This window comes from Sciurus carolinensis, chromosome 1, assembly GCF_902686445.1.
Source record: "Sciurus carolinensis chromosome 1, mSciCar1.2, whole genome shotgun sequence".
NCBI classification, from domain to species: domain Eukaryota; kingdom Metazoa; phylum Chordata; class Mammalia; order Rodentia; family Sciuridae; genus Sciurus; species Sciurus carolinensis.
Genome location: NC_062213.1, coordinates 18023502 through 18044224, shown reverse-complemented (window position 1 = coordinate 18044224; position 20723 = coordinate 18023502). Strand labels below are relative to the sequence as shown.

General features: G+C 34.5%; 1 protein-coding gene across 2 annotated transcripts in view; it reads left to right on the top strand.

Moving 5' to 3' along the window:
• Window positions 1-20723, top strand: part of Tbc1d31 (TBC1 domain family member 31) — an 89357-nt gene that overhangs the window by 37385 nt on the left and 31249 nt on the right. The window contains exons 7-11 of one of the 2 annotated variants that reach the window (XM_047521935.1): window positions 1070-1270; window positions 4827-5003; window positions 8373-8452; window positions 8550-8696; window positions 16768-16901. In XM_047521935.1, the coding sequence (XP_047377891.1) occupies window positions 1070-1270; window positions 4827-5003; window positions 8373-8452; window positions 8550-8696; window positions 16768-16901 (739 nt within the window). The remainder of the gene's footprint in view (window positions 1-1069; window positions 1271-4826; window positions 5004-8372; window positions 8453-8549; window positions 8697-16767; window positions 16902-20723) is intronic. The other variant, XM_047521943.1, reaches the window with a different exon arrangement.

Genomic DNA, 20723 nt, shown 5'->3' with positions numbered 1-20723 from the left:
CACTTAATTTGGAGATTATTCTCTATTAGTATAGAACTTCTTTTTTATAACTGAATAGTGTTTCATAGTTTTTTTTTTTTTAAATCAGTTCTATTATTGGACACTTAATTTATTTTTAATCCTTTCCTGTTATAAATAATATAGCACCGAACAAACTTGAGCAGAAGCCATTCAACATATCTTATTGTTAGGATAAAATTCCAGAATTGAAGTAGTGGTGTAAAGGTTATGTGCATCTATAATTTGGATAGGATCTTACCAAAAGGTTTGCATCAACTGCAGATGAGGGAGTTTGTTCTGTACCAGCTGACCAACAGAAAAATACATTTTTGAGACTGTCACCTCCAAACTGCCTTTTGTATAACAAACAACATCTGCATTTGAGGAATCAGTTGGTGTTACCATTTACAGCTATTCACTCTGAGAAAAAGCCTATGCCTAAGGCCCAGACAGTAGAAAGCATTTGCTTGAACTTTTTTATTATGTGCTTTTAATGCTTCAAATTAAAATTAACTTTTTTCTCTTAAAAGACTAGCTTCCCTCTTACTCATCTACTACCCTTGAAACTTACAGTCTTTCTCTGCTCCCCAAATATTAGTTACAATTGCTGAAGAAAGGCAGACAGTGGGGAACCTCACCAGGAGATTTGGGTTTATGTGTGGGCAGAGGGGAATGGCAGGTAAACCCTGTATCTTCTTTGCTCCTGACAGCCAGTGGAGGTAAAGGTTTGGAACTGTTCAGTCATGTATTCCCTCTATATGTTGTCAGTGGACATGACCTACCTATGGGGAGGGAAGATTCTTGTGTCCCCTTCCATAGTCTCCCAGGATGTATTCCTCACTGATTCTGACTAGAGCCAGATGTGGGTTTGAACAGGGCAGATCAACATGAGCCATAATTAATACTTTTAAAATGTATTATGGCTCACTAAGAATAGATCTTCACTTGTCCCCCTGCCAAAAATTATATTCATATATAAATATAGATGTAGTAGAGTATATGTATATGTAATTTGACTTTTGGACCTTGAGAATGTTTTTAATAACTTCTTGTTTCGTTCTCCCCTTAGGTTCTTGGAGTGCTAAGTCAAGATGGTATTATGAGGTTTATTAATATACAGACTTGTAAACTTCTCTTTGAAATTGGGAGCCTGGATGAAGGAATTAGCACATCAGTAATTAGCCCACATGGACGATACATTGCATCTGTTATGGAGAATGGAAGTCTGAACATATATTCAGTTCAGGCTTTAACACAAGACATAAATAAGGTGTGATATCAAGTAAACATCATCAATTTTTAGAAACATTTCAATATTATATCATCAAGAATAAAATACCCATGCTCCTCTTTTCTGACTTGGAACTTACCAACTATTTTTTTGAATGTATTTTGTTGCTCTTACTCCCAAAGCCACATTTCCAATTGTGATTTCTCACCTATGTTCCTTGCTTAAATAGCTGTCTTTCTAACTGATGCCTCTGTTTGGTGTCCCTGTCTCATTCAAGATGTCATTCATGATCTCCTTCCCAGAAGAGGTGTTTAGTCTTAGTTTCTTTATTTCTGTCTCACTTTTTCTTCCCGTGTTGTGGCTAGAAAACTTGAAGCTCTGTGACTGTTTCTTTATTTCCTAAATCTTGTTAATACTAAGTCATATAATTTCTTAAATTTGAAATATCTTTGTGCTGCTTCTCTGTCGCCATAATAGCTGTCTTTGTTTAATCCTCATTAACTACCCATGAATAGCAGTAATTTAAACAAATACCCTAAACTCAGAGCTCTCAGTGTTACCCCTGTCCATCAGTCTATCTTCAGTACTAAATTTTTCTAAAGTACTTTCATCATTGTTTCTTAAATAGTAATACTTTAGTGGCTTCCTTCTTTTGCATTCAGTCCAGACTCTTCTACTTGGCTTTCAATGTCCTCTCTAATCCTGTCTACCTAACTTATTTCCCCATACTTACAACTTTCTTATTGTCAGTATTCAGTAATTAACCCACATGAACGATACATGCACCTATTATGGAAAATGAAGACTGAACGTATATTCATATATATTCATGGTCCCTTATTGGAACTGTTTTTATTTCTACATCTGTTACCTGCATCATTCATTGCATCTAAAATGCACTCCCAGCCTTTATCTGTGGTTCTCTAAAAGCCCTCCAGCAAGTAAGGTTGTCTGTATGCAGACCTCCTAGTCATCCTAGAGAAGTTCATGCCCCAGCCTAGTCACACAGCTAGTCACTAGTGGAGCAGGTGTCTGGTTCGTAATACAGTGATCTTTTTTGCATTTATCTTTTTTTAAAATTATTCAAGTAATAAGTATCATATTGAAGGAAAAAAATCAAAAGCTACAGATAAAAAAATAGATGCATAAAAATTACTTAGTATCTCACCATTCTCAGATGATTTTAATGTTTGCATTCCAGTCTTTGGTATTTTTTGTATAAATATATGCAGTCACTCCTTATTATTTGTGGATTATATATTTGAGAATTTGCCTATTTGGTAAAATTTATTGGTAATGCCAAAATCATTTCTTGCAGTGCTTTTATTGTCATTTGTGGACACGTAGTGAAATTTTTGAGTTGCTTGGTCAGTGCTAAAGTGGAAAAAGGCAGCACTTTGCTTTCTTGTTTCGGCTCTTGTACTCTAATCTTGTCTCTTTTTCATGATCATTTTAATGTCATGTTTTCTGCATTTGGGGGCTTTTTGTTGTGATTTCGCCATTTAAAATGAAGCCCAGACATAGTGATGTGGTGTTGTCTGTGGTATTTCTGAGCACAAGAAGACTGTGTTTCACCTTAAGTGAAAATACGTATGTTAGAAAAACTCACGTAAGCATGAACTACATTGCTTTTGACTTTGAGTTCATTGATAATGAATCAACAATATATATTGAATGGAGTTCTTTCTTTAAACAGAAACACAATAAAACAAGGTTTTGTATTGATCATTGATGAAAATGTGACCAGAGGCTCCCAGGAATATAACTCATTTCCCCTAGAATCAGAGCTTCAATATTCACTCATTCAGGGTTTGAGGTAAATTTATAGAGCTGCAGGTAACAGGAACCAACTAAGCATGTGTATGTGGGTGTCTGTATGCCATGCCCCTCTCTGACGTGGGATCATTCTCCGTTGTTCTTATTTAGATTATTATGTTCATATATAACATATAGCAGTATTTTATATATTATATTTATTGTATATAAACAAATTTTTAAAAATTATGTATTGTTATCTATCCTTAATGAGAGAGTTTTCAGTCTCATTAGTCAGTTTTTAAATATTAGCTAAACCATAAAAAGAGGCAGGGATGTATCTTGAGGACAGCTGTTAGGAGTGAGTCATAGAGTTCCTCCATGCTCTTATTCATTGCACAAAGTGAGATACATTGAACAGAAAAGCCAGCTTAAAGTAGAATACACTCTAGGTTTTGGCACATCCCCTGCACCACCGTTGTGTTTATGGCTCTTCAGCTGCATATCCTTTAAAAACCTGAACCCACCCATGTCCCATTCCTTCCACACTTTATTTCCTTGTCATGAGAGAATTTCTGATACTGTGATAATAAAGTAAATGGATTCTTATGTGTTGAAATTTTAACAGTACAAAGGTATGTCGAATCAGGCCTCATCCCAGCCCTGACTCTTGGCGATTGTAACTCAGGTGGAGGTTGAAGTACAACTAGGGGGGATTACATTAGAATAAAATGTTTAATAAAAATTTAGGAGAATGGGTTGAAGTCAGAACAAATAAACCAAAGATATTAAAGATGAACTTGATATTTAAGTCAGACCATTTTTAGTTTTATCCTATAGATGAAGAATTAAAAAACTAAATCATAGAATATAAATGGTCATTGTGCTTTAATTGTATTTAGAATGTAGAAAGTCTCAATGACCTTGTCTGCTTATTTCTTTTGAATAAGGAAGATCTTCTGATTTCAACTACAGTATTATGTATGGAGAATAGATTATAGTGAGTTATTTTACCTTGCATACATGGAAGTTGTTGGTTTTTTCCCATTTGATATACCCCATAAAAATGAGGGCTTGGGTTCTAAGTCATGCCATCTGAACTGCCTCATAAGTAGTTGATACAGTAAGGAACTAACAGCCCTCACTGTGCAGATGATAGCCTTTAGCCTGGACAGAGAGGCCGGTGTCCTACACTGCCAGAGGAAAGGCATTTGGCAGTTTTCTCTCCCTTGGATTTAACTTGAGCCTGAAGACTTGTTAGGGTACTTCTCAGTGTTCTGATGACCATGTGGGCAGCTGTACCTTCTCTATTGTTGAGTGTCACCATAATACTAACCTTGTCATGCAAGCGTGAAAATGGTTTGCACTGTAAGGTTTTAGACCTGCTTTCAGGGAATAATTGAATTCTACCTATTGCTGTTATTAATCATGTATCTTTATTCTTCAAAGAAATCTACTTTGATTTATTAGTCAATAATCAGAGTTGGGTACAGTGGCGTACTCCTGTAATCCTGTGACTTGAGAAACTTAGGCAGGAGGATCACAAGTTCAAGGCCAGTCTCAGCAACTTAGCAAGGCCATCAGCAATTTAGTGAGACGCTGTCTCAAAATTTAAAAGAATTTAAAAGGGCAGGAGATGAGTATCACTAGTTCAGTGTTGCTGGGTTCAATCCCTGGTATCAAAAAAAAAAAAAAAAAAGGAAAAGGAAAAGAAATCATTCTTAGACATTTTACTTAGACTTTTTACCTAAGGTATAATTCTACATAATTTCAGAAATCACATATTAAGGCCTATTTTCCAAGAATATCCACTGGATTTTTTTTTTTTTTTTCCTTTCAGCCACCACCTCCTTTAGTGAAAGTAATTGAAGATTTGCCTAAGAATAAGCTGAGTTCTAGTGGTCTTAAGATGATGGTTGCTTCAGGAAGAGTACAGAGGCCAGCAAAATCCAGAGAGAGCAAAATTCAGACTAGAATATTAAAACAAGACCTTACCAGTAATTTTGAAAATAAAGAGGTAAGAATATTTTATAATTAAACTCTGATTTGTCATGACTCTACTGTAGACAAATCTCATGATTTGTAGACCCTTGTCACTCCCTCTCCTGGAACCTAAAGGAATATTAGATGAAGAAAAGAACATTGTAACTGAAATCAGTGTGCTTTTATGCCTTTATATTTTTACATAAATGTAGCACATGTTTATGTGCTTTAAAAAGACAGTACAAATATGGTAGCCACTAACATGTGACTGATGAAGACTTCGAGGTGTAGCTAATCTGAATCAAGATGTGCTATAAGTGTAGAACACTTGCACAGTAAGAAAGAGTAAAAAGAATCAACTAAGTAATGTAAATATCTTATTAGTTCATTATTTTGGTACTGATTATATGTTGAAATGATCTATTATGTTGGGCTAACTAGTATTATTAAGCTGAATTTTCCCTGTTAACTTTTTGAATGTGGTTTCTAGAAAATTTTTAATTTTGTAGCCCATGTTGTACTTCTTTTAGACAACAGTGGTACAAAAAATAATAAAGGGGAAAAAATTAAAGCATACCTTTCTTTCTCCTTACTCATTGCCCCATTCATCTTTGAACCCCCATAGGTAACTAAGATACTAATAGTAGACTTACCTTTGAGGGTAGTAATTTCAGTGAGTTTTCGTCTTTAAATAATACTTTGGATGTTTTTCTAACTTTCTCCTAAGCACTTATATTATTTTGGAATAGAAAGAGAATATAAATATGAATAGAGAAGTTACATTATTTCAAAGTAATTTTTAAACTTTTTATTGATGATAAATAAATATGCACACTTGCAAAGTACATGAGTATACCAAACACACCAATGCTACCATCACTCATGTCAAAAAAAAAAAAAAAAAAAAGGAAATTTACCAGTACCTTGCCAACTGGTTGAAGGAAATTTACATACCCACCAGCAGAGAGTTCAAGAGTTCTGGTTGCTCCACATTCTCACCAACATTTGGTGTTTTTCACATTAGTTTAAATAACTTTTTATCTTGAAGCATTTTTAAATTATGAAACTTACACATACAGAAGAATGTGTAAAGCATATTACAACTTAGTAAAAAATAGTAAAAAGATCATATATGTACCCTGTGTTGAGTGGCTCTAGTACTGTCTTCAGATTTGATGCTTAGTTAGGATTCAGCATGTAGATACATGCATAGTTTATATTACAGTGGAAAGATACAAAGCAAAATTAGCCAAAGGTGAGGTCTAGAGGAAAGTAGGCACATGCTTCCCTGAGTCCTCTTCCCCTGGGGTCACAGGGCATACTTGATTCCTCCAGCGGTGAATTCTGATAGTATATATGAAGTATTGTCTGCCAAAGAAATCTTTAGAGACTCAGTGCCCAAAGCTTTTACTGGTGGCTGGTTACATAGGCACCTGCTTAACATGTTTTAAATTCCAGACTCTGAGAGACAAGGAACACTCAAGTGTTCCACATAAGCCACATTGTACAATTTAGGCACATTGAGCCACTCTTATTGGTTCTGGGAATGATAGGAACTCTTCCAAACTCTAGCTTCTAGACACCAACATGAGTCAAACTTACTATCAAGCCTTCTGAGGGTAATAGGCCCAGACATGCTATATTTACTTTTTTCTGCACATATGCATTTCTACATTAAGATATAAAGCATTCCCATAGCTTTGGAGCCTTCTGAATGCTATCTCCAATCACGCTTTTCTCTCCACCCTCTAGATGTAACTGTTTTTCTCTCTTGTGTGTTAATTATGTCATTGATTTTCTTTATATTTTTATAATCTCTCTTCATGTAACCCTAGCAAATTGTTGTTTAGTTTTTAAAAATTGAATAACCAGCACAAACCTAAAGCTGTGTGAAGATTGGGTGGTATTGCTCCTATTCAGTGATTGCTTTACAAGATCAACTGAGTGCTACCTGAAACTTGACCTGGAAGTCTCACATAATGTATCTGTGTTGGGTGTCTCTAATACCTTCTTCAGATTTGGTGCTCTGTTAGATTCGGCATTCCAGGAGTTTACAAGAGCCTTTTCTGGGAAAACTAATGAATATGGTCATGAGTGACTTATGGAAATAAAAGGTTTATCACAATCAGAGTTTCTGGCAGTCCTCTAGTGGGTAAATGTGGATCTCCTACCAAATGATGTCAGGGAGTGGGCTGCTTCTGAGGAACCCAGAACCAACTCTGAGGAAGAAGTTTAGTGAAACACTGCTGTGGGAAGAAACATGCCTTCAACTAGGTGTGGCACCAGGACATGGAAAGGCAAATGAGAACTTCATCAGCTGATGGTCAAGACAAGAACAGATAAAATTCAGTCCAAACTCCCCAGAGTGTTCTATCCTTTGTTTAACAGCAGCTTCAGTGGTGGCCAGTGTCTTGTTGGTAGCAGTCAGCATTTCTCTTCCTGGATCATACTGCTCCTGACTAGACTAGTTGCCCTCTGTGTCTGGTGCATGATTCTTGAAGGAGAATCTTCTTTGAGCATCATCTGGGCTTTCCCTTCACCATTTTCTTGAATATTTAGTTTCTTGTGGCAAAAAGAGCACTGAACTAAAACAGAATCTGGTGTCAGGTTTGAGCCAGGACTTAGCAGATTCCTGACCATGAGCAAGTCACTGAACTCTGATCTTTTCATTTTCTTGAATAAAGGAAAATAACATCCTTTATATAGTTGTTAACATCAAATGAGATAGTTTATGAAAATAGCTTTGTAATTCTAAAGGCCATAAAATATTATTTTTCTATTAAAATTTGACTTGAAAGTTTTAGATGTAAGGGGCTGTCAGAAGAAACACTCACTTAGGATGAAAGGGTGAACTAGGGAGCTGGGGATTTTGCTTAGTTGGTAGAGTGCACAAGGCCTTGGGTTCAATCCCCAGCACAGAAGGAAAAAAAAAAAAAAAAAAAAAGGTGGGTGAACTAGGTAAGATTTTCCACTAGACTTTTATGCGAGGAGTTGTTGTGAATTTTAAGAACAAGAGCAGGATGGTGAAGGAAGAAAGTAGATGACAACCTCTGGCTCCAGTCAGGCTTCTCAAGCTAAAAATAATTTTTACCTTTTAAAATGGCTACATTTTAAATAACTGTGTAAATATCTACACAATATTTTTTTTTTATCTTTTTCCCTTGACTCACAAAACCTGAAGTATTTACTAATAAATCTCTCTTGAGAAAAGAATGCATAATTAACTATTTGCTGTGTATCTGCCTATGCTTGAAGGAAGGAGAGACAGACTGTGTGATACAGAATCTGGTGATGTGAATAATATTTCTTACTGTGTGTTGTGTTCTAAAATTGGAAAGCCACTGGACTTCATGACCATGTTTTCAGTTCCATGATTATGTCTCTTATTTTTTTCTCCTTTTAGAATGAATTGTCAGATGGATTAAACAAAAAGCGTTTACAAATCTTATTAAAAGGCTATGGTGAATATCCAACAAAATACAGGTAAATTTTAAAATCTTTTAATGTTAAATCATTTTTTAAATTTTTCAAATTTCAAAATTTTCAAAAACTTTTATTCAAAATTATATTTTAATTTCAGAATGTTCATTTGGCGCTCTCTACTACAACTGCCTGAAAATCATACCGCATTTAGTAGCCTAATAGATAAAGGTACTCATGTGGCATTTCTTAACCTTCAGAAGAAATACCCCATCAAAAGTAGGAAACTACTCAGAGTATTACAGAGGTATGTTCAGCATATTGCAGAAATACATATATGAAAACCTGTAACTCAAAACTGCAATGTTTTAAAATCCTCCCTTTGTAAAATATTGTTCGGTCAGCTTTGATTAGCCTGTTACATCCTAGTTTGTTTAAAAAATAAAACTGATATATATTACATATGAAAATTAGTTTGCACTGTGTTCTAGATAATAGAAATCTTTCAGATTATCTGCAAGAACTAAGCTGCATAGTAGAAAAGCTTTGAATTTGAAGGCAAAACACTGAGTTTTAAGTCCTCGTTCCACCTCTTGACAACTGTGATGTAGGATATACTGTTTTACTTCTCACCCTTCAGTTATCTGGAAATGGGGCTAACAATACCAGCATCATAAGACTATCAGAGTAATTAGATGAAATTCTCTTTTAGAATGCTTATGCTAGTATACAGTTTGTAGTAAGCACTTGATAAATATCAATAATAGAACGTAACCTTTTAAAATACTTCTCGGTTTAAGCACTACTGAATATATATTTAACTTATTTTACAGATAAACGAAGGCATAGAGAAGTTAGGTAATATGATCCAGTTGTATAAGAGTAGAGTCCAAGATTTACTAAATTAGACTTTTGTTATAAAAAGTTGTAGACATAAGTAAGCATAGGATAATATAATGAATATTCTCAGTGAGGCCTGTCACTCAGCTCACTTAAGTATCCCATTGTCTTTCCCATTACTCTCATTGTCTTAGGAAATTTTCTATGGTAAACTCATTCAAATCAGAGTCCAAACAATGTGCACATATTACATTTTGTTGATATTCCTTATAAGCGTTTTTTTAATCTATAGATTCTGATTCCCTCTTATTTTCTCGACAGTTTATTCGTTGAAGAAATCAAGAGTTAGCCCACAGATTTTTCCATATTTTGGAGTTTACTGGTTTGTTCCCATGGTATTTACCATGTTCCTCTTTCTCTTGAATTTACTTTAAAGTGGTCATCAAGCTAGGGTTCTGATCTAGTACAAGATTTTTACTTTCTCTCTTTTGGTGTTTGTTTCTTTGTTTTGCAAAAAAACTTTGTAGGTGGCCTTATATATGTCTGTTAGGAGGTTTACTGATTGTCTCTCTTTCGGAGAGGTTAATGGTCATTAATGATCGTGGCATAGGCCCATTACTTCCCCAGGGATCAACAAAACACTGACAAAATCTAGTTCTGTCATTTCTTCTTTTCTTTTTGAAGAAAAATTTCCACTATTTGGCTATTGAATGATAGAATCTACATAGGAAAGGTAGGTTAAATGTGTAGTACTTTTTTTTTTTTTTTAATTTGCCAGTTTTCCAAATACTAAATTGATTATTGTAAAGCCCCTCCCCAAAGTGATAAATGTACTATTATAAATTCAGATTTAAATATATTGGCCTTTTCAGTGAATATAGCCAGGAATGAATTCATAGTGATACTTTTCAATTCAAAGCTAGGATTATAAAATTTTTATATAGTTTCTTTGATTTTATATTTGTATCTTTTTCTATGATGCTAAAAAATCTTGTATCCTGGGCTGGGTGCAGTGGCACACACCTGTAATCCCAGTATTTTGGGAGGCTGAGACAGGAGGATTGTGAGTTCAAAGCCAACCTCAGCAAAAAGTGAGGCACTAAGCAATTCAGTGAGACCCTGTCTCTAAATAAAATCCAAAATAGGGCTGGGAATGTGGCTCAGTGGTCAAGTACCCCTGAGTTCAATCCCTGGTACCAAAAAAATAAATAAAAAATAAAAATCTTGTGTCCTAACAGCATTGACAATAATTGCTAATTTTCTTTACACATATACACACAATGGTTTGTAAACTGTGCTATATCTATATAATATTAAAAGCTATATATATATGTGTATATATATATACATGTTTATATATATAAATTATAAAATAATGTGATATCTCCCATTATGATCACTAAAAACAGTTTAAAATATTTTTGAAGTTTTTTTATCCTTAAATATTAAATATCTTATTATATCCCACAAGGCATATGTAATCAAATTATTATTTAAAATGACTTGAAATAATTCCTGTGGTAATACCACTAATTCACTGTACAGTGAGGTTAGTTTGTTTTATTTGTTTTCAGGTTTTTTAAATTTTTTAAATATAAATATAATTTAACACTTTCATAAAACATTTACATGTTTCTAAATCAGATCTACAAAACAAGGTATATTCGACACAGTTTGCCTTCACCTTTACCCAGTGACCTCTCTTATAAGTAATCCTTTTAATAAATGTTATTCTATGTATATATGCAAATGTATTTGTACTCTAACTTCTTAGGTAAGTGGTTACATACTATTACACATTTCTGTACCTTGCTTTTTAAATTCAGCACCATGTTTTGGGTACCATTTCCAAACAGCATATAGAAATATTCCTCCTTTCTTTTTACAACTGCATTGTACTCCATTGTACAAATGTAGCATAATTACTTGACCTGTCCCCTGTTAAGGAATGTTTGAATTGTTTCTGGTGTTTTGCTCTTACATGCATGCTGCATTAATTAGTTTCATCTGTAAGTCTTTATTTATCTTTGGGATAGATTCATAAATTTTGGATTATGGGTCAAAGAGTAAATATATAATACACTGCCCTTTTGAGTTAGAGAAAATAGCAGATCACTTTAAGACCTGACTTAAAAGAGACAGGACTTTATCTTTCCCATTTGGTCTTGCTTTCCTGATGTGCATACGCCATGATGATGCACATCAGATGATGTCATAGTTCAGACATTTGTCAAAATGTCAGTGTGCCTTGTCACTGTTTTGGGGGCTTATATATTCTGTGTTTGGTTAGAAAGCCTTGTCTATCATCAAATGCAGAAGGAAGGAAAAAGATGAGAGTGTATAATTTAAAAAATGAATATTTTTATGCGTTTCTCAGAAATAACTTCCCTGAGTTCAAAGAAAAAGAACAACATTTTCTTTCTGTTAACATCTTCATTATAGGGAATCAAGAATTGGTTTTATCAAATAAATAAAAGTAAATGAAGTAACCATTTAATTTCTTAAATACCGACTTGACAAAGGTAGCTGCTTTCTTTCTTTCTTTCTTTCTTTCTTTTCTTTTTTTTTTTTTTTTGATTCTTTGTACACAAATGGGGTACAACTTTTTATTTCTCTGGTTGTACATGATGTAAAGGCACACCATTCATGTAATCATGCCTGTACATAGGGTAACAATACTGTCTCAGTCCATTATATTTCCTTCCCCCACCCCTGCCAATCTCCTCATTTCCCTCTACACAATCCAATGTTCCATAATAGCTATACATACACATTTAACAAAAATGTGATCATACGTTGTATGCTGCTTTCTTACTTTTTTTCCTTTATAAATTTTATGGTTCTCTTTTTCTGGGTTCATTTGGGTCTACCTCTTTTTAAAAATGCACATGAATGCATGTTTCAGAGTTTTATTTAAATTTCTATCTTGTTAATTAAAATTTAGATTATTTTACATTTGTGCAATAAAAAACATTCTTATCCGTATCTTTGTGTAACTAGGAATAGACTTCTAGAATCAGAACTACTGTTTAAGTCAGAGAGAGAGACTGAGACTCTTCACAGAATAAAAATTGGGAATTCATTGAATATGTAATTCTTAAATATAAACAAGTAACATCCTTAGGAGAAAGCTGTTCTTAGGGTGATTTCCAACTCTTAGTAATGAGGGTGTCTGAAAACTGTAGATCCCATTGCCAGTTCTTAATCATGATGTTAATATTTTTCCTCCTGGAGTTGTCCTGGGTATCAAATAATAAAGGTTGTCTGAAATATGTTATAAACTTTATTAACTATACAAGTTTTCTATCGCTGGCGTAACAAATAATCACACAGTGGCTTAATACAATACAGGTTTTCTTTTTCTTTTTTTTTTTTTTTTTTGGTCAATGGACCTTTATTTTATTTGTTTCTGAGAATCAAACCCAGTGCCTCACGTGTTAGGCAAGTGCTCTGCCACCGAACTACAACCCCAGCCCCAACAGATTTATTCTTACAGTACTGTAGCTGGGAATCCAGCGTGGATCTCACTAGGCTAAAATCAGTGTTGGCCAGACCACCTTCCTTCTAAAGGCTCTGCATGGAGTCCTTTCCCTGCCTTTCCAGCTCTGAAGGATTCTCACGGCTTGATTCACGGGCCCCCATCCTCTGTCTTCGAAATCAGCAGTGCTGGGTCCCATTGCGACTCTCAGACCAGACCCAGGAAAGGTTCTCTGTCTTTAAGGACTATGTGATTGGGCCCAAATGATCCAGAATAATCTCCCACTCCCACCCCCAAGGTGCTTAATTTAATCATATCTGTAAAGCCCCAGGTTGTGGGGATTAGGACATGGACATCTTATGGGAAGGGTATGTTATTCTGCTTGCCACATTAACTGAAGTATACTTCTTAGAACATAATTTACGTTTACATAATATTGAGATGGAATTAGCGTAAGAAGTAGTAAAAGCTACTATAAAACTGCAATAATTGAAACCGGTGCTGATATACAAATAGATAGGCAGAGAGTCTAGTTATAGTCCAAATTACTTTCAAAATGAATTTATTGATAAAGGTGACATTTCAGGGTAGTGGAGAATAAACAGGATATTTAGTAAATGGATTAGATTACCTGGAAAGCTATTTGAAAAAGATGAAAGCATACCTCATATCTTACAACAGGGTAAATTCCATATGGATTAAAGAGTCAATAAATACTTTTTAAAAGAAAGGAAGAAAAAGGAAACCAGTAAAGTATTAGTAATGTGGAATTAGCAATTCTGAAACTACTTCATATGTACCTTATAGGTACACTAGAGTTCACAAACAAGTATATATGGTGAGAGCCAGGTTTCTTTTTTTTTTTTTTATTGTTTGTTCTATTTAGTTACATGACAGCAGAATGCATTTTGATTCATTGTACACAAATGGAATATAACTTTTCACTTCTCTGGTTGTATACAATGTGTAGTCACACCATTTGTGTAATCATACATGTACACAGGTTATGATGTCTGTCTCATTCCACCATCTTTTCCTTCCCCCACTCCCTCCCCTCCCCTCATTTTCCTTTACATAATACAACATTCCTCCTTTCTTCCTTACCCCCTGCCCCACCCTGTTGTGTATCAGTATCTACTTATCAGAGAAAACTTTCGGCCTTTTTCTAGGATTGGCTTATCTCACTTAGCATGATCTGCAACTCCATCCATTTGTCTGCAAATGCCATAATTTTATTCTTCTTTATGGCTGAGTAATATTCCATTGTGTATATGTACTACAGTCTCTTTATCCTTTCATCCATTGAAGGGCATCTAGGTTGGTTCCATAATCTAGCTGTTGTGAATTGAGCTGCTATAAATATTGATGTGGCTGTGTTGCTGTAGTATGCTGATTTTAAGTTCTTTGGGTAGAAACTGAGGAGTGGGATAGCTGGATCAAATGGTTTGTACCTTTTTCCCCACATACTCACGAACACTTATTATTGCTTGTATGCTTGATAATTACCACTCTGAATGGAATGAGATGAAATCTTAGAGCAGTTTGATTTGCATTTCTCTACTTGCAAGAAATGATGAACATTTTTCCTATGTTTGTTGATCAATTGTTACTTCTTCCATGAAGTGTCTGTTCAGTTCCTTAACCCATTTATTGAATGGGTTATTTGGTTTTTTGGTGCTAAGTTTTCGAGTTCTTTATATATCCTGGAGATTAGCGCTCTATCTGAGGTACATGTGGTAAAGATTTTTTCCCATTCCGTATGGAGAGCCATGTTTCTTACTTTCAGAGAAAGAAATTAAAAATAAGCAAAAAAGGAAGGCTGGAATGAATCTTGCGGTAGCAGATTGGAATTGCTGGTATTGGTTTTTAACATGTTTGCACAAAAATAGGTACAGAAAGAAATATATATGCATATTATGCAAAAGTGTTAGTCTACATACATATATTTCTAGCTCTGTCTGCTGACAAGACCCAGAAGCAATGACACCCAGTGCCAAATCTTGGTTTCTGATCCTATCATTGGAATTGAACTCCTTGAATAGTTGATTGTAGCACTAGGGCAGAGAAAATACATCTTAGCATGTCAAAGTGAGTAAGTGCTCAAAAACAGATAGGCATGTCAGAGGGCACCAAACTCAACCTAAAAAAGAGTTTCTAGTTGCCAAACCTGGAATGATTTAAGTAACAAAATAAGTACCCAGTAGCAATCACTTATAACTCATGAGTTCGTACTGATATAAATAATTGAATAATTGGGAAGAAGGGACCGCTCTAGTAAATGTAAAAGGAAGTAGAGAAATAGAAAGTCACCATTAGATAACTACAGTGATAATTACTACTAACCAGATCCACCGATTGCTACTAAAATTAGTAGGTAAAAGTAACAGGAGTTATAGGATATTTGCATAATCTTAAAGTATTTCCATAAGATAATTAAAGTGGGAAATAGTAATATTATAGTAGAGAAGCTCAGTGGTTACCACTTTAACCAAGTAATCAAATTTAAAATCATTACTAGTAATATGTATTGGTATGATGCATATCACTTTTGTGATTTTCTTGCCAAAAATATAGAACTTCAGTCTAATCATGAGACAGTATCTCAAACCCAAATCTCAAACCAAATCAAAATGGTATTGTCATGAAAAATAAAGAGAGACTGGAGTATTCCTCTACTGGAAGAAACTAGAGAGACATTTAATGTTGAATCTTAGATTGGTGAAATGAAAAAGAAACCTTAGTGGAAAAATGTAAAACCAGGGTACACTCCGTAATAACATTGTATCAATGTTAATTTCTTAATATCGATAATGTACCATATGGAAGATGTTTATGTTAGGGGAATTAGGTACAAGATATATGCAAAGAAAGCTACTGTTTTTGTGATTTTTAAAGTATGAAATTATTTCAAAGCAAAAAGTTTAAAAGAAACCTTAAAGGTATCAGAAATAAATATCAGAGAATTACAATCCAGAGAATAATAAGCTTGACTTATCGAGAAGAGATTGAGATGAATACAAATCTCAACATGTGAAAAAATTTTCTAACCAAAGACACATGTGAAATGGAGAAAATACAGGTAAAACATGACAAATGAAAGGCTTGTTTCTTTAATATATGAAATGTTCACATAAATATGAAAAGGACTGATCAATGAAAAAGAATTTAACATACATATCACAGCAGTAGATAAAGTTCTTAAACATGAAAAGATTCTGCTAATCTCCCTCATAATCAAATAAAATGTCATTTCTCACTTGGAAAGAAATGGTTGATAACAAATTCTGCTGACAAGTGTGAGAGAGCTGGCATCCTTTTCACTAATGCTGGGAATGTAATTCCTTTGTGGATGATAATTGGTTACTGGACATTGAACTCGGGAGCACTTTACCACCGAGCTACACACTCAGACCTTTTTATTTATTTATTTATTTTTTATTTTTAGGATCTCACTAAGTTGGTGAGGCTGGCCTCCAATTTGTAATCCTCCTGCCTCAGCTCCCAAGTCACTGGGATTACGGCCATGCGCCACTGTGCCTGGCCTGGCTATTGAAATTACAAATACACATATCCTTTGACTCATCAATTCCACTTCTGGGAATTTATCTAAATTTGTATTACCACATGAAGAATGATGTACATACACTGATACTCAGCACAGCATTGTTTATAAAAGATGGGAAGGATCTTAAAGGCCCAAGAATGGGGGTTATGTTAAAAAAGAAAAAAAGTGTGCCTGTGCAACAACACCTGTCATTCACCTGTAAAATATTACGAGACTGTTGCTGTACATATACTGACATTAACTATTTCCAACAGATTATTAGCTGCAAAATGCAAGGTACAGAACAATGTTTATAATATACTGTGATTTATGCTTTTAAAAAGAGGATTTATAATTAAATTGCTTTAAAGGAAGTAAATCTAGTTGACAGGTAAGAGGGACAGTTTTCACCAAATATACCTTCTGTATTGAAATTTTTATCATATGAGTGTATTGTTTATTCACATAAATTTTAATGACATTATTGTTTTCTGGTCTTTCTTATTTTATTCACAGAACCCTATCTGCTTTAGCTCACTGGTCTGCCATCTTTAGCGACACACCCTATCTTCCACTTTTGGCATTTCCATTTGTAAAATTATTCCAGAACAACCAGCTTATCTGTTTTGAAGTTGTTGCTACTCTCATAAGTAAGTAGATAATGATTATAGAATGAACCAAGAATGGATTTTTATATATTTTCCTGTTGTTTTGGCACCTTTGTGACATCTAGCAATCCTAGATTTCTCTACTTTTAAGTGAGGAAAGTGTGAAACAACCAGGTTTTGCACAAAGTGGACATTTAAAACATATGTAAACTTTTATTTACAAGAAAATTTGGATAGATAAATTTTAGAAGATATTTTTCACACTGGATTTGGTTATGAAGAAAGAAGCAGATCCCTCACTTACTGAAAGCATTTACTCTTCATCGGATTATTGTGAGTTTGTAAAGCACTGTGCACATAGTGCCTATTTATCTTTGTCATCTGTGGCTAACATTTATTTTGAACACTTTCTGTGTACCAGGCACTGATATATAGAACAAAGATGTCTTATCTTTGTTCATGCATTTAATCCTCACAATAATCCTGAGAGATAGATATTACCTCCTTTTTACAGATGAGGGTCCAAAACACAGAGTACTTAAGTTATCCAAGGTTAGGTTGGTGACAGAAAGCATCTGAACCAGGCAGACATATTCCATAGTCTGCTCCAGTTAAGGTCACTCCACCACCATCATCTATGCCAGCAAATGGGTCATTATTTTCATATTAGTAAAATCAGGTTTGTTAAACTGAATCCAAATTCAGATGGATTTAACAAAAATATCAAGTGTTTTAAAGCACTTAGTGTGTTTTTCTTATACAAAGGAGATACGCACTTAAGTATAATAATTAAAAATTCCAAAAAACAAAATTAAGATCCAGGCATTTGTATTATGACATTGTAATTCCTTCCATGCTTTTTAATTACATTGTACTTATTTTGATCATATTTTTATTGATCATTGGAGAAAGTGTGCAGAAGAAAATTCATTAATTTTTTTCCTCTCCAGAAATAATCTTTGATAACATACTGATGAATTTCTTGTGGGCATTTCCTTCCAAATTTCTAAATATGCTTGGGAAACATTATTTATTGGCTACATAACATAATATTTCAACTTATAGGTATACCATAACTTACTTACCTTTCTAGTTTTTCTACACTTTTAAGCAGTTTGTTATTTAATCATTCTTTTATTTAATATTGTATATATTTCCCTGGTTTTTATAAATTTCTTAAGTGTTTTTATTCACTATAATATTCCATAGTATACATGTACTAGCAAAATCTATCCAAAAAAAGAAACAAAATTTAGGTAAGTATACAAGACTGCACATTCATTTCTAGTAAACCTTGTTAAATAGCTAACTTTCATGAGTGTGCTATGCAATAGCATAAATTGCCACACTTGTGTCTTTCCATAATGTCAGGTTTTGTTTTGTTTTGTTTTGTTTTGTTTTGTTTTTGGTGCCAAGGATTGCACCCAGGAGCACTTTACCACTGAGACACATCCCTAGCCCTTTTTATTTTTTTATTTTGAGACAGGGCCCCACTAAGTTGCTGAGGCTGGCCTTGAATTTGCTATCTTCCTTCCTCAGCCTCCTAGTCACTGGGATTACAAAAGGCACACACTATAGTGCCTGGCCATAGTGTCAGTATTTATTGGGTGGCTATAATAGATTCTCAAGGTACATCAGTTTATTTGCTTTATTTCACCAAGTCCTACTGGTTTCACTTGGTAATTGCAAAGTTTTTATTCCTTTCCATCGAAATGACTAATGTGTATGGCACTGAAATCGCATGTCACACTTCACACAGTTGGGTATCTGCTGGTTACAAAAAAAGCTGAATGGTAAAGGCTTTTAAAGAGGCAGTGCAAAGAGAATACAAATGCAGAGAGTCACTGAATGTGGTCAGGTTTTTGGCTAAGTAGATGTCAGAGTTGAAGAACCCTGACTGAGGAGGACTTCAAGTGGGCAGCATCCACAGCAGGAGGATCTGAGTCAGGAAAGTTGGGAGTTTGTCACCTGGTTACTCCTGGTCAGGGCCACGAGGAGTATACCTGAGTGGTCTGTGTCAAAGAGACAAACCAATGTGCCATGTTGCATTCTGAAGAACCTCACTTTATATGTGTCTGCGTGTCTGGCTTAGTGCAGTAATACTAGGTATGTCTGATAAGTCCAGATATGTCTAGTTATGCCCAATAACTGGCAGTCATTTAATTGTACAAATTATTTTGACAAGTTATTTTTCAACTTTGTCATCCTGAGTTACTCCAGTTGGGGTATGCTCTTCTTGTCTTGACTTACTCCATCCTGGGTGTTCTGTGCACTAACACATGATTGTATGCTAAGGAAACTGATTTTTCTCTTCTAAATAATCGTACCTGAAATTTAAATTAGGAGATAATTGTTCCCTCCGTGGTGATCAACACAAGCGGCTATTAGTTTCTATCAAGGGACTCAAATTAGTTTTATTCAGAAAGCATTTACTGAGCTTCAACTTAATGTCAGCATTTTGGGGACACACCATCGTGGCCCTGGAACTTAGAGTCCAGGTGGTGCCTAGAAGATAATTTGATGGTAAATGGTCACTTTCCTGTATTATTTGGAATACGCAGACTCTCCAGACCATTACCATTTCTCTTTACTCTGCTGTCAGTCAGTGTCTCTGCATCCTCCACCCGTACTTTGTTGTGGTGGCACCAAAGTGGAATTTAAATACTTAAGGCGAATGGTTAATGCAGATAGAATTTTCTTTTTGTTTGAAAACAGTAGTCTATTAATTTTAAAGAGGAACCAGAGCTCTGTGTGTGTGTGTGTGTGTGTGTGTGTGTGTGTGTGTGTGCAGGTGTGGCATATGGTAGCATGGTAGTGTCTGAGACATAAGAGGTACTTAGTAAATGCTGCTGAACCCAATTTTCCTTTTGAAATTAATTTATTTTAAAGCAGCAATTTAGAGAAATTAAAATGTTTCTTTTCAAACAGTCTTTGGAAGATCTTATGTAGACTTAATTACTAACTCACATTTAAATGATCAATAATACAATGAAATCCAAAATTGGACAGCGTCTGCAAACCACATGTAATACAATAGTCTGTTAATAAAGACTTCTTTTACTAATTTGAAATAGGAGAGCTTAATATCAAAGGATGAAACCAAAACTCAGTACAGGTTGAGCACTCCTAATCTAAAAATTCTAAATTCAAAATCTGAAATTTGGGGGCTAGGGTTGTGGCTCAGTGGTAGAGTGCTTACCCTAGCATATGTGAAGCACTGAACCCAAGCCTCAGTACTGCATAAAAATAAATAAAGAAAATAAAAGTATTGTGTGCATCTACAACTAAAAAAAATATTTTTTTTTAAATCTGAAGTTTTGAGTGCAAACGTGACACTTTCAGATTTTCAGATTTTGAAGCAAAATTTTGGGATTAAGGATGCTCACCTGGTAAAGTTTTGCAAATATTCCAAAATAAAAAACTCTGAAATCTGAAACACTTCCCAGACATTTCAGATAAGGGAAACTCAACCTGAATTTAAAATTAAAAAGCAGAATTTAATAAATAAAGGACAGTTGCTGTATTAAGCAAAACAAACCAATGATCTTTTGAGAAGATCTTTTTTTGCTGGCTACACTGATTACATGGGGCAGTGAGTTTAAGCAGCCTTAGAAACCTTTTCAGTGGAATGCAGCTTAATTTGGATTAGCTGACTTTCAGAAAGTACTGCTGGTGGGTTTGAAAGTCAGGTTTACTGAAACAAAATGCCATTGATTAATTAAATTTAAAATAGGGTCTGTGGTTACTTGTTACTGTGGTTATAGAACAATCAGTCTTTTCCTAAGAATTGGGACTTTTTAGTTGTCATAACATTATAATGGATACAGGCTACAGTATATACACATCTGTTTTTAAGTATGTGTG